The sequence below is a fragment of the Mirounga angustirostris genome, unplaced genomic scaffold (assembly GCF_029215605.1).
Source record: "Mirounga angustirostris isolate CCGP_5_RB_7025 unplaced genomic scaffold, mMirAng1.0.hap1 SCAF_13, whole genome shotgun sequence".
Taxonomy (NCBI): Eukaryota; Metazoa; Chordata; class Mammalia; order Carnivora; family Phocidae; genus Mirounga; species Mirounga angustirostris.
The window spans coordinates 103,937,993-103,952,467 of NW_026991721.1; the positions used below are offsets into that span (position 1 = coordinate 103,937,993).

Sequence of the window (14,475 nt, forward strand, 5' to 3'; positions counted from 1 at the left end):
TTTCCACTGGCTACTCATCTAAGAGTCGATTCAAACATTTTTAATTGGTTACAGGGATCAAACACACTTGTACTTTAAAAACTAATGGCATTAGAAATTACAATAGTTTTTCAAATTAGTATTTTCTCTTCAAACAAAATCGTGATGTTTCTGTAGCTACTCTTCATCGCCAGTCATTAGGACCAATTTAACGTTCACCCTGGTATGTTTGACTACGTAAGATTTTCAACAACCTCTCTGGGAACCAAAAACCCTGAAATAATCCTCTTTGGTGAACTGTTTTCTGATGCAATGAGATGTCCCATCATCTTCATAAAGTAAGAATCACTGGTGTTCTATAGAATGGCTCAGTCAGTTAAGCAACCACCTTCGGCTCAGGTCATAACCTCCAGGTCCTGGGATCGAGCCCCGCATCAGGCTCCCTGCTCAGCACGGAGCCTGCTTCTCCCTCTGCCCCTCCCCCTGCTTGTGCGCTCTCGTGCTCTCTCTCTCTGACAAATAAATCAAATCAAATAAATAAAGTGTTCTATAAAGAATCCATTTGCCCTGTCTACATCAACACCAAATGGCACAACTAACAAGCCTGTGTGCCCCTGGAGCAGTATGCTCGTGAGAGGCCACGTCCCACGTTATCTAAAATGTAAATGTGTGCACGGATACATGTATAAATTCATACACACTACACATTTACTGAGGAGCAAGAAACAGTGGAGAACATTCATTCCACCAACCACTACCTACCACTTCTGAGTCTCTCACTATGAAAGATAACCCAAACATGTACTCAGACGAAGATCACTGACACACCACCCACCTTCCTATAAAATGGAAAACAAGACCTCTGTTCTGCCCAGGTCCGATTTCCTTAGACTCCATGAGAAACCAAAATGTCACCAGTCTACAGGCAAGTCTGTCTGAAGGTACAATGACGCCATATACAGAACCCACTTCTAACTCCACTTCTTGTTCAAATTATATTGTTAATTGCAATAAAAACACTTTTGACCCTGAAGTACATAAATCCTATTTTTAAATAGCTTTATTTTTCACTATTGTACTTTTCGCTCCCTTCACGCTGGACAAAAGAAATGTGCTGGAGTACATTTTGATTATAGCCCACGTTTAATGGCCCACAAGATAAATGTGAATCAAGCATCAAACATGTTATGAAGATTAAAAATGAACAAAAGGAGAGCTCTACTTGTTCTCAGGCTACAGAAAGACATGAAAAACCCCTTCACATCAGCCAAAACATACAACAAAATTCACCAAATACGACAAAAAAAAAAAAATTTTTTTTCTACAAAGCCATCCAGAAACTATGGATTCAAAGAAATTTAAAATAACTACACATTAAAGATATTTACTAGGTAAACAAGGGATAGGGGACACTTGGGGCCACTTACTGGAAGGGACACAGAGCAAGCAGAAGAGCAAGCCTACTGGAGAATGACACATATTGCTTGGAAGATGGTTTATATCTTGGGTCTAAAGATCCTGCCATCCCTGGGAAACCATTCAGCTCAAGTTGAGACTTAAAAATCGGAAGTAACTGTTGGACCAGGTAGACCAACAGGTGGTGTCTCTTCCAACATCAAGTATCAGTGTCTCACTGACAGCCATGTTATACATAACTCATCCAGTTCCGATGAGAAAGTAAACGCTACAAGGTAAATCCAAAGAAATAGTCCATCTGTGGCTAACCATAATTACTCATAATGCTACTAGGATTATTTAGATGGTTTCCAATTCTTAACCATTACAAAGGTCAATAAGATGAACATCTTTACTGAAACTTAACCCATCTGTTTTTATTAAGATCAGTGTTTCAATGTGGAATGTGAGGCATGAGGAGGAACTCTAAGGCTTCAATAATTATTACCAAATGCTCTCCGGAAAGATGCTAACCAGTTAACCATTCTATCAACAGCATACATCTCCCAAATGCAATAGCAAAGAACTGAGTCAGCACACCTACCTGGCAGTTCTACCTGCTCTGTGAATATATGTGTTGGCATCCTCTGGACAATCAAACTGAAGAACCCAATTCACAGCTGGGAAATCTGTAGAGAAGGAATGTCAAGTTAGGAAATCAGTTTCAGGATCTACCCTGCTGTACTATTTTTATTTTTTTTAAAGATTTTACTTATTTATTTGAGAGAGAGAGAATGAGCAGGGGGAGGGGCAGAGGGAGAGGGAGAAGCAGACTCCCTGCTGAGCAGGGAGCCAGATGCGGGCTCCATTCCAGGACCCTGGGATCATGACACAAGCTGAAGGCAGATGCTTAACCTACTGAAGCACCCAGGTGATCCACTCTTTTTATTTTACAGTATCCCCACTTGCCAGGGCTTTCCATCACATCAAACTCATCTGTGAACTTTATTAAAAATAAAATTAATTGCATGAACCAAGAGATAATAAACAATCTCCGTTGATAAAGTGTTTGAATATGAAGATTATTTTGTATCTGACACAGAAGAGATTGCTTTGTGTCAGACAAATAATGAAATACCCTGATATTTAATAACCTAAAAGAACCCACTTCTCATGGGCTCCTGGTGAACTACAAAACTTGCTTTTCCCATCCCCATTCAAATTAATGATGTCTTTCTAAGTCCCTTTTCTCATTTCTCAGCAATAATTATTCCATACACATATTTGGCTACAGAAGTTTTCATTCATTTCCAGACACCCTGTTCTCAGGGTGCTCTCCTTAAAAGCACTACCTTTAATCATCTGTGGATTTTGCTGTGAGGATTTCAAATCAATTTCTGTAACAGAGAAAAGGGGTGAACACTAAAACAAAACACAATGATGGGGACACAGAAGAGGAATGACAGAGAGGTAACAAAAGGAAATCTTTGGTAATTTTTCTAAATTCGGTAAAAATTAAGTAGTACAGTGTAAAAGATACCACTTCAAAATATAAAACTAAAAACAAAAAAAAGACTAACAGAAATTTAAGGAGTTGCTTCTGAAGAGCAAAGATGTGTAGAGCCTACCAGGGCTCCTAGCTTTTTACCCATGTGCATGTGATAATTCACTTAAAAAAACAGAATTTAAAAAGTTTTAAAAGGGTACTGGTATATTCTAAAGAAATTCTAGGATGCTTACTTAAGAACAGAGCTTCAGAATATTCATTGCACATTTTTAGAATAAAAAGACTGAAACTTCAATGTTCATTACTCCAGGAATGGGTAAATTCATACCATGAGACACTCTAGAAAACACGCTGGATATTTATATGTCAACATGGAAAGACTTGGGGCGCCTGGCTGGCTCAGTAAGTAAAACATGTGACTCTTGATCTTGGGATTGTGATCCATCCACAGCAGATGCAGAGATTACTTAAAAATAAAATCTTAAAAAAAAAAAAAATGGAAAGACTTCAAAAGCAAGTCCTACACTAGCATATTTAACATTGTTTATGTAAACTTTTTATATACCCAATACTTTATAGATCACTTACGAATATGTTCATATAAACTTTTTAAAATAAGCTAGAACAGAGGTTTTTGACATTTTTGTACTATAACTGAAGCCTATGAACCCCTTCTCAGAATGTTTTTATGTGCATAAAGCAAAACATACAGGAAATGGTTATAAGCTTTTTTTTTACTGAAATTTTTGATATAGTAACGTATATGCTTTTTACTAACACATTAGACAACGCAGTTGTGTGTCTAATAACTACCATAATATCAAAGTGGAACTGAGTGTAAACAATATATGAAAATATCTGCAAAAACTATAAAGTTATTTCAACCTAGAATTCTATTCCCATCCCAACTATCATTCAAGAGAGAGGACACGCCATGTAACAACTCAAATTTACCTCCCGTGAGCCCTTCCTGAAGAAACTATTAGAGAACGAGATTTATTTTTTTAGATTTTATTTTTAAGCAATCTCTACACCCAGTGTGGGACACAAACCCACAACCCCAAGACCAAGAGTCACATGCTCCACCAACTGAGCCAGCCGGGCACCCTAGAAAATGAGACTGTAAATTTTTAAAAATAAAATGAGAAAATAAATCAAGAAAGAGAAAGAGATCTGGATAGACGTGTCCCAGGATGACAAATGTGCGTGAAGTTTATGGAGCAGCCAGTCCAGGTAAGAGCTGGAGACAGAGGCTGCAAGAGGGTCTCAAGGAAGAGAGAAACAGACTGCATTTGAACTGTTAGAAAAGTAAGCACGGGACATCTGCTAGGACAGTTGAGAAAAATCAGAACTGGGACCACAAACTAAGCAAATCTTAACTACTAACTTAAAAACACAAAAGTAAAAGATCAGAGACAACTGGTACACCATTTCCCTCAGCAGACAATTACATAGCCCAAACAAGGTAAATACAAAATGCTGATTTTACCAGAAGTCTTGGTATAACGCTATAGGCTAGAGAGGTTTAAAAATACGCACACTTAAGACTATACTTTCAGGGATCATTTCTATAGTTTGTTAAAAATACGCACACTTGGCTACGGCCTCCAGTCACATAGGAATGAATGGATATGATGTCTGAAATACACTTTAAAATACTCCAAGACAAACAAGGAGACGGGAAGAAAAAGTGGATCATGAAAAAGATGAAAAAGATCGTCACTAAAGCTGGGTAGTACCTATAAGGGTACACTGCACGTATTCTTCGTGTGTGTTTAATCTGCCACGCCAGTAATATAAGGTAAATGAAAATTCTAAATTACCACCTATTTATTCTCATGTTATATACTCACATCTCTACTTCCTGTAATTACTTCCATACCCCATCAGCTGTAAAATAGTATCAGTGGCTTCCTGAAAGCTTACATACATTAAGTATGTTTTTAAAATAAAAACATTTGGTGAAGAAATGGACTTCAAATTTTCTTGTTAAGTTGTTACATTTTATCAAGTTTCCAATTTTCAAAGAAACAAGAGTAGTTTTTCCTCCTGTCTTTAAACCTTTAATCCTCCTTTGATTTTGTGGGCTCCTCGGGATTCTAGGATTATTTCCATAAACAATAAGCACAAAAGATGAAAATACGACCAAAATTTTCAGGGACAGAGCCTTAATTCAATTTACTTGTTTTTCTAAGAGAGAAGGACCAATTATTTGAGTGAAACTGAATTCCCCAGTCCATCCATTTATCAGCAAGTTCGATCACCCAGGATCCCAGGATATTTTCTCTAAGCTCTTACCCAGCCCCCTGGCAGCAATATCAGTCGCAAAGAGCACAGCAGCTCTCTTGCGGACAAAGTCGTTGTAGACTTCCATCCTCCTCATCTGCTGCTGGCGGCCGTGCAGGGCAAGGATAGAGATGCCAGGACGCAGCCGGCAGAACACTCGGTACAGATACTGAACCTAGGCATGAACAGGAAAAGGAGTTTGGTACTGCGGGACAGCAGCAGCAAAGCAAGCCGTATCACGAGAAGAACAGCAAAAATGCTTTAAGGAGCACAAGTTCCACCAATTAAAAAATGTGGAGCAGAAAGGGAAATGGAGTCCAGAGTTGAGGTCTTCAAGCACTTCTTACTCACATTATTTCCTATGAGAATTTTTTTAAAAATAGGCTCCCCTTACATTTTCAACTTGATAGCTGACATTTTTCCAAATGTATTTAGTTGCAAAAACTGTAATTTCTGATATATTATAAATGCTGAGAATTTAAAATAAACTTCCTATACATGTATCCAATAGATTCTACGTAGCAGAGCAATTTGATACCCACAATCATTTTTAAAATAGGTAAAAATAATGAAGGCCATGCCTGTGTGAAAGAAGGCCTCTCAACTTTTCTGTGAACCTAAAACCACTACAAGAAAAGTAAGTCCTTAAGAAATAATTAAAGACAAAATAAACTCAGGAGAAAGAAATTTTGCCTTTCTTTTCCTCCTTGAGCTCTTAGGTCAATTTTCTGACCCCACAGAATTTTATCTTAATAGTTTTATGCTTCAATGTCTTTTGATAATCTTATCAATATTTACAACTTTCTACAACAAAACAATGAATATCAGTTTTAATTTCTAATTTCCAGTGGCCATAAAGCTATTAAAAATTCTCAGACTAAGCTATTACTTCATTAGTACAGAACTGACCAGAACAAGAACTGTTAGAATTTGATAATAAGCAAAACAAAGGAGGCGCCTGGGGGGCTCAGTCTGTTAAGCTTCTGCCTTTGGCTCAGGTCATGATCTCAGGGTCATGGGATCACACCCCGCGCTGGGCTCCCTGCTCAGTGGGGAGTCTGCTTCTCCCTCTCCTTCTGCCCCCCCAACTCCCGTGTGCTCTCTAAATACTTTTTTTTAAAAAGGGCAAAACAAAAAGAACTAATAAACATAATGATTTTGTTATACAACATTGGATGTTATTAAATCTCTTCTTATACAGAAGTAAATGGAGCTGATTGTTAGCTTTATTTCTCTTTAGTTTACATATTAATAAATGAATACTACTAATTGGTAGACTGAGGCAGAGTACCGCATTATTTTATTCCTATTTTCTCTTTCTAATATGCATGTTAAGAAAAATCTCTTCACGAAAATACAGAAAATGTACTGGAAGGAACCATGGTGCACTGCTGGTAGGAATGCAAACTGGTGCAGCCATTATGGAAAACAGTATGACAGTTCCTCAAAAAATTAAAAATAGAAATACTATATGATCCAGCAATTCCCCTACTGGCTCTTTACCCAAAGTAAACAAAAATACTAATTCAAAAAGATATATGCACCCCTATGTTTACACAGCATTGTTTACAACAGCCAAGACAGGGAAGCCAACAGTGTCCATGCAGAGGTGAATGGATAAAGAAAAGGTGATACATATATAATGGAATATTACTCAGCCATAAAAAAGAATGAAACCTTACCATTTGCAATAACATGGATCTAGAAGGTATAATGCTAAGTGAAATAAGTCAGAGAAAGACAAATACCATATGATTTCACTCACATGTGGAATTTAAGAAAACAAGTGAACAAAGGCAAAAACAAACCAAAAAACAGACGCTTTAAATATAGAGAACTAGTGGTTGCCAGAGGGAAGGTGGGTGAAGCAGGTGAAAGGGATTAAGTACACTTATCATGGTGAGCACTGAATAATATACAGAATTACTGAACCACCTATTATACACCTGAAACTAATATAATACTATATGTAAAATTATACTGGAATTTAAAAAATAAGTTTAAAAAAAAATGTACTGGAAATAACCTTAACTCTCTGAACTCCTATATTTCAAAATGATGATAAATAAAATTTCTAGTAATCCATCAGCTAATAAGTCCATTAAGTCTCCTTACAAACTGTGTTAAAAGAATGGTAAGCCAACTGAACTGCAAAACACCTGTTACCTGTCCTTAGAGCCATTCACTTTCTGAAGAGCAATGCCCCTGGTGCCAGGAAGATTCTCAGGTCCTGAGACAATGCACCAGTAAGATTACAGATGGATGGACTCATGCCTTTCTTTTGTGGTTTTAAAAGGGCTCCACGAAAAGGGGAAAAGGGAGAGGTGACCCTGCAGGTGACAGATACACTTTCAGGCAAACCAATCTCAAAAAAAAGTGCATATGCAAACCTAGGAAGTATGAACTGGGTCCATGAAAATTTTCTGCAGTTTGCATCTCCTGAATCAAAACTGACCTTGAATTCTTGCTCTTGAAAAAACTCGCTGAGGTGGATGATTTTCCAAGATCATTCTGGCTAGAATGTGCAATAACTATAGGAAAGGAAGTGTGGGAATGAAGAGACCAGCCACGAGTAACAGAAAGTTAAGCATGGCTTAGATTCAGTTATAGCATGAGGTGTGGTGAAAGGTGGTAGAGCTAATGAGAGTTATCAATATATTGACAATGAGATGAAGACAGGCAACAATTAAGGATTCAGTCATTTGAGATGGGGAAGAGATGCGAGGCAGTAGATCTTCAGGATATGAAATCTTAAATTGCTTTTCTTATTTTAAACTTGAGATGCCCTCAAGACACTCAAATGGAAATCTCTAGTATTCAGGTGGATACACAAATCTGGGGTTCAGGAGAGCGGTCAGGGCTTGAGATGTCGATGTGGCAGGTGTTAGAACATAGATGGCATTTAAAGCCGTGGAAATGAAGAGGTTTCCTAAAAACAGTAAAGACAGAAAAAGGACAGAGTACAACAGACAGACCACTACTTATCTTTCCCATAAGCCGGAGGGAAACTTACTCGCATACTTACCATGTTAAGTATTCAAAAAGCTATAAATCTAGAATCTACCTACTATATGCCAACAACTATATATCCTCAGGTAATCTGAAATATAGAGAGGAAAGTGACATAAAAATCACTCAAGGCCCCTTCTCTTTAAGGGAAGAGACTAAGTTTTCTTATTTATCACTGAATCCTTTATTCACAGCAAATGGCTAGTGTTAAACAAGTGAGTTAATTCAACTAAAGACATATACACTATAGGAGGATGGGGGAAATCGCTAATTATAACAAGGGGATCCGGAGTATCACAGAAGGACCTTCCGATGTAACATTTGAGCTTAGCCTTAAAGGACATTCAACACTCCCTCAGCATTAGTGTAAAGGAATGCAGGGAGGGCATTCCAGAGATCATCATGATCAAGGACATCAAAGCATGGAAATAAATGGCATATTCAGTTCAGGATTCATGAAGGGTAAGTGTCAGATTATAAAGACCTGTGGTTAGTCTAGCCATTCAATGGTTTGTTCTACCAGTATTCACTGAGGGATACCATGCCTATTTATCATATTCCTCACCACATCTAGCACTGTATTTATGAGAACAGAAGAAAGTGCTACTTATCTAACTGAAATCTGCTATTATAAAAGGAATGATTCAACATGAATTACTTAATCATTTAGTACCTCTTTACAACTGGAGAAAAATACAATACTTTTCTTCTTCAGGTGGCTTCTCAAAAAGGAATATAATACACTTATTTTTTGGTGCAGCTCACAAACTATGTAGTTCTGTTCCAAAGTGGCAGGGGTGCTTATGGAAATAAGAGAAGGAAAAACGTTAAAAATATGCCACATTGGTTAGCTTTGAAATCCAGACCCCACCAAAAAAAAAAAAAAAGAAAGAAAGAAAAGCAAAATATTAACAGCAGTATGCCTTTCCAACAAATTTCTCATACACATACATATACTGTGAAAGAAAACTTTTTAGAAATTAGAAATAGAATCAGATTATCACAATTTCGCAAATCCTAACGAAATAATGGATCTAGGAAATAATCATCACTGGCTGCTAAAACTTTAAGACTAAAAAGCTATCATTCCTGCCATAAAGGGGTTGTTTGTATCAGATTAATACTTTGGTGGCCTATAGCACTAACTCTAAAGGCTGGATTAAGTATAAAACAAAAAACAGAAGGCATCAGACAGCAACCAAGGCAGCTAGTACTTGAAGTACTGAAAAAGAAAACAGACAAGCCCTGAGGCAAGCCCCATATTAATTTCCACTTTTCCCTCAAAGCATCTGCTGATTTGCAAAACAGAGTAGAGCTGAGTAGCAACCTTAGGCCTAAATATGGTAGTCCAAGATCCTAGATAGAAGGAGCCACAAAACACTGAATCTTAAATTCTTCATACAATTTTCCCATGAGAAGTGTGACAACTCCTAAACTAAACTAAATACACACACACAGCAAAATGAAAACAAGCAAAAAGCAACAACTGGGAAGCTCAGAGCTGAGCAGAGACCCTGGCAATCTCAAGGCTATGAAGTTCAGAGCCTGCCAGGATGGAAGGGCTCTGCTAAATACCCACACCTTTCAGCTGAGACCTCTGGAAGGGCAATACCCCAGCCAGGACTCAAGCAGAACAAACACAGAACAGAAACAGAACAGCCCCAGAGTCTGAAAGCCAGGGTAGTCCAGATCAAGGTCATCTGTCCTTACAACATCTACCTGCCACCAAAAAAAAAAAAAAATCATTCACGATTTCACTAAGAATCAAAGATAAGAAAATCTTAAACAATACACAATATCTTCAAAGGAACAAGAAAACTGTCAGCTAACTTTGATATAACAGAAGTTAGAACAACAGAAAGGTATCTTTGAAAAATAAACACGCCAAGATATCCTTCAAAAATAAAGAATAAAAAGGTTCTCAGAAAAGTCAAAACAGAATTTTTCCACTAGTAAACCTGAACTAAAAATAAAAGGAAATTCTTTTGAGCACAAGAAATAAAAATATCATAAAGAATAACTATTTGGATAAATCTAAAAAAATACTGGTTTCAAAAAGTAATAACAGTTTATGGAGTTTAAAATGTATGAAATTAATATACTTCACAATGAAGGCACAATGGAAAGGGGTAGAGACTTAAATAATATGGTAAGTTATAGATCAATAAACTAAATCCTCTAGTTGCAAAGCAATTATCATACCTGGTAACAGAACCATATGTTGCTTACAAAGTCAAATCTAAAATATAAGGGCTTATATAATGTAAAGCGTAAATGAACAGAGGATTCACCATGCAAACATCAACCAAAAGAAAGTTGCTATAGGGAGACTAATATCAAACTAGACTTCAAGGCAAAAAGTATTAGTACAGATAAAGAGCAACATTTCATTATGATTAATGATGCTAATAGGAAATGTAATATTAAATTTGTATGTACCTAATAACATAAGCTCAAATATCCATCTCAAATTTGAAATGGTTCATAATTTACCAAAGAATTCAACTTATATTCGCTGTAAAACACAGCAAGTTACAATGATCCAAATACAATTTCTTCTCAAAAAAAAATTTTTTTTCATTAGAAGCACCATTTCACTACAATAGCAATATAAAGAAAACATACTGGTATACTTTTTCTAAGTATACTCTGATACACAACTTCAGAAAGACCTAACTTTTAAATTACTTTTCTGGTCCTTCATGATTTGAAAGCAGATATTCTATAATGTCTTAAAAATATTCTTGATTATGATTTTCCCATGGTGTATTAACCGAATTAATGGCTGGAGAAGAAACTCCAATAATGACATGAGACAAAATTCACAACAGCATCTGCTTTTTGTAGCACTCTGGTGAACCGGAGATTAGAGAGAGCCATGGTCATTACCATACAGGCCACCATTGTCAATTATGTCACTGAAGACATGGTTTCTGAAAGCCCCATCTTTTATAACAATCATTTATGGGGGCGCCTGGGTGGCTCAGTCGGTTAAGTGTCTGATTCTTAGTTTTGGCTCAGGTCATGATCTCAAGGATCTCAGGGTCATGAGATCGAGCCCTGCATGACACACCACACACAGCACAGAGTCTGCTTGAGATTCTCTCCCTCTACCCCTCTCCCCACTCATGTGCAGGCCCTCTCTCCTCCTCTCTCTCTCTCAAACAAATAAAATCTTTTAAAAAACCATTTATGAAATACAGTATTTGCATTCAGTTTTTCCTAACTCTGATCTATAAATAATAACCCATTGTTATCTACAGAAATTGGAAACAGGGATACTATATACAATTACCTTAAATTATGCACAGTTTTAGAGACTACCTAGTGATTGAAAAATTCGTGCCTGGTAAAAACACTAGAGAATCTTGAAAACAGGCAGAAAGCAAACAGCAAAAAGAACAAAGAAGAAAATCTAAAGACCCAGACAATCTTTAGATTATTAATTGTACCAAGAATTTCAATAGCTATCTCAATACAACCTTACAAACAAGGACCACTGTCTCCACCACATTAAGCTAAGGAGGAAACTACCTCAAGAATCTCTTCCTATGCCATTCCTGAGTTCTTGATAACCAAAGGTACCAGTACTCAGACTCCTCAAAGTTCATCCATTAAGATCACCTAGAAGCGGGGCACTTGGGTGGCTCAGTCATTAAGTGTCTGCCTTCAGCTCAGGTCATGATCCCAGGGTCCTGGGGTCGAGCCCCGCATCAGGCTCCCTGCTCAGCGGGAAGCCTACTTCTCCCTCTCCCACTCCCCCTGCTTGTTTCCTCCTCTCGCTTTGTATCTCTATGTCAAATAAATAAATAAAATCTTAAAAAAAAAAATCACCTAGAAGCATGGAGTCGGGCCTCCTCTAAGACCTTCTTTAATCCTAGACATCTAGTAGCTGAATAAAGTCAATGTGGGCCTCAAGGCCCATATCCTCAGTATTTAAAAACTTTCCAAGAGGATAACCCATCATTTTCCCCAATCTATTTCTTTTTAGACTAACATTTCATAGGAAGAAATAGAAGTTAAGATAGAAATAATGGTAGGGTTGAATCCATATAGAGATCTTCAACACAGATTCTACTTATGTCCACCAGAAAATATTTCTGCAAGTCAAGTATGTCCACAATCTACAATGATTCATACCAAACATACATACACAAACTTCTACTTGTTGTATCAAAATACTCTTTAAAACCCATTTCCCCCAACCCACTTCCCACACAGCCACACAAACCCACTGCCCCTCAGTTTATGTTGGGGTAGTTATTAATAAATACCTGTTAACATCTTATGGAAGGCTATTTGTTCCCCAGACCACATTGTGAAAAAGACTGCACTAGAGTATTCCCACATTTAAAGGTGCATCAAATATTTAAATAATTTTAACTAACATATTTTACTATGCTTCCCATATCTCCTAACACATAAAATGATGTCTAATTTCCTAAAAAATAGTATTAATTTAAAATGTTGAATTCTTATACCAAAAAGAACATTGTTTTGATTAAATCAAATACAGCTTCAAATAGTACATACCTGTATTTTGCTTTTTCATGAACCCACACATACTCAGGGTTTTTCAAACTTAGGCGTGCAAGGTCCTTTACAGACTTGGTTTGTGTAGCTGAGAAAAGTAAAGTCTGCCGTTTCTTGGGAAGATTTTCAATAATAGCATTCACGGTATCAGCAAAGCCCATATCCAAGATTCTATCTGCTTCATCAAGAACTAAAAAGAGAAAATTCACAGTGAACTACAACATTTAAAATCTACATTAAGCTAAATCTAATCTAGTATCCTGGACTGGATCCTAGAAGAGAAAAAAAGGGCATTAGTGGAAAAACTGGTGAAATCCAAAAAAGGTCTGGAATTTATATAATGGACCAATGTTAATCTTCATTTTGATAAAAGTACTACAGTTGTGTAAGGTGTTACCGTAGGGGAAACTGGGGGAGGGGTATAAAGGAACTCCCTATACTATCACTGCAATTATAAATCTAGAATTATTACAAAATAGTTGTTTAAAAAAAGAACAAAAACACCACATTAGGTAATATCACCAGAAGTGGATATAGCTTAAAAGATCAATTCTGAACAGTGTCAAATACTAAAGTGTCCAATTTCATATACAACTACTTCTATTCTTCTGACCATTTTGTTTAAAATTAAAAAGAAAATGTCTAGTTGTACTCTCGGGGTTCAGAACCCCTATGCCAAAAAATTGTTTCAGGTTATTTCTCAGATATTTTATTGAATAAATATTAAGATTAAAAATTTCTATCATTAAAATTTATGAGGTCTCTCTCCTAAATCTCAGGTTACTTCATTAGAAATTCATTAGACTCACCTAACATTTGGAGATTGGTAGCATGAAAACATATTGTTTCATCCATATGTTGAAGAAGCCGACCCGGAGTGCAAACAAGTATATTTATGTTATTGATCCTCTCAGCTTCATGTTTCAGATCCTGAAAACAGTTGTTTCTTTTGATTACACAGACACATCACTGAGCAGCCTGTGTATCAAAACTATAAGAGCCACCTGCATGTGTCATTTCATCATAACAATGTAGATATGCTACAAAGAGACATGATTTCCCCTTCTATTTCTGCAGCACATCCAAATTTCTGGGCAAATAAAAGTCCTAAGTGAAGACCTAAAGAGCTCAGAGTATATGAGGATTCTTAATTATAGCCAGGATTCTGAGGCCAAGATAAATTTCCTATAAATGCTCCAAGTCTTCACTTGCCTTTGCATCTGCCAGAACCGACTTACACTGGAAACACTGCCATTGTCTAAGTCAGAACCCAGAGCCCTGGGGAGGCTCTCTGACACCATGAGCTCTCCACGTTCTAGAAGTTGTCTCCTTGAAACCAGAACCACAGAACGTTAGTCATTAAAGATGGGTGACAGGTATGTGAGGGTTTGTGATGCTACTCTTTCTTTGTGTATGTTTGCAGATAAATTCAAGAATTCAAGTATCCGCAGTCTAGAAGAGACTCTAGCACAAACAAGCATTCCAGATATACTAGCAGGAAGAGCAGAAGTGGCGTAGCAGGTTCCACCATGAGCTACAATCAACACTCCTCACAACCATCTTCTACTCCAGGAAGCTGGAGTATCAGACAAAACTGACTTTAAAACAATGACTATAACAAAAGACAAAAAAGGGTATTACATAATGATAAAGGGATCATTCCAAAAAGAGGATATAACATTCGTAAATATTTATGCACCAAACATAGAAGCACGTAAACACAAAAAATATTAACAGACATAAAGGGAGAAACTGACAGCAACACA

General features: G+C 37.0%; 1 protein-coding gene across 3 annotated transcripts in view; it reads right to left on the reverse strand.

Moving 5' to 3' along the window:
- DDX10 (DEAD-box helicase 10) overlaps positions 1-14,475 on the reverse strand; it is a 329,122-nt gene that overhangs the window by 297,315 nt on the left and 17,332 nt on the right. For 2 of the 3 annotated variants that reach the window (XM_045895095.3, XM_045895094.3), the window contains exons 5-9: positions 13,519-13,639; positions 12,710-12,899; positions 8,850-8,976; positions 5,180-5,342; positions 1,979-2,063 (exon numbers count right to left, since the gene is read on the reverse strand). In XM_045895095.3, coding sequence (XP_045751051.1) covers positions 1,979-2,063; positions 5,180-5,342; positions 8,850-8,976; positions 12,710-12,899; positions 13,519-13,639 — 686 coding nt within the window. The remainder of the gene's footprint in view (positions 1-1,978; positions 2,064-5,179; positions 5,343-8,849; positions 8,977-12,709; positions 12,900-13,518; positions 13,640-14,475) is intronic. The other variant, XM_064577487.1, reaches the window with a different exon arrangement.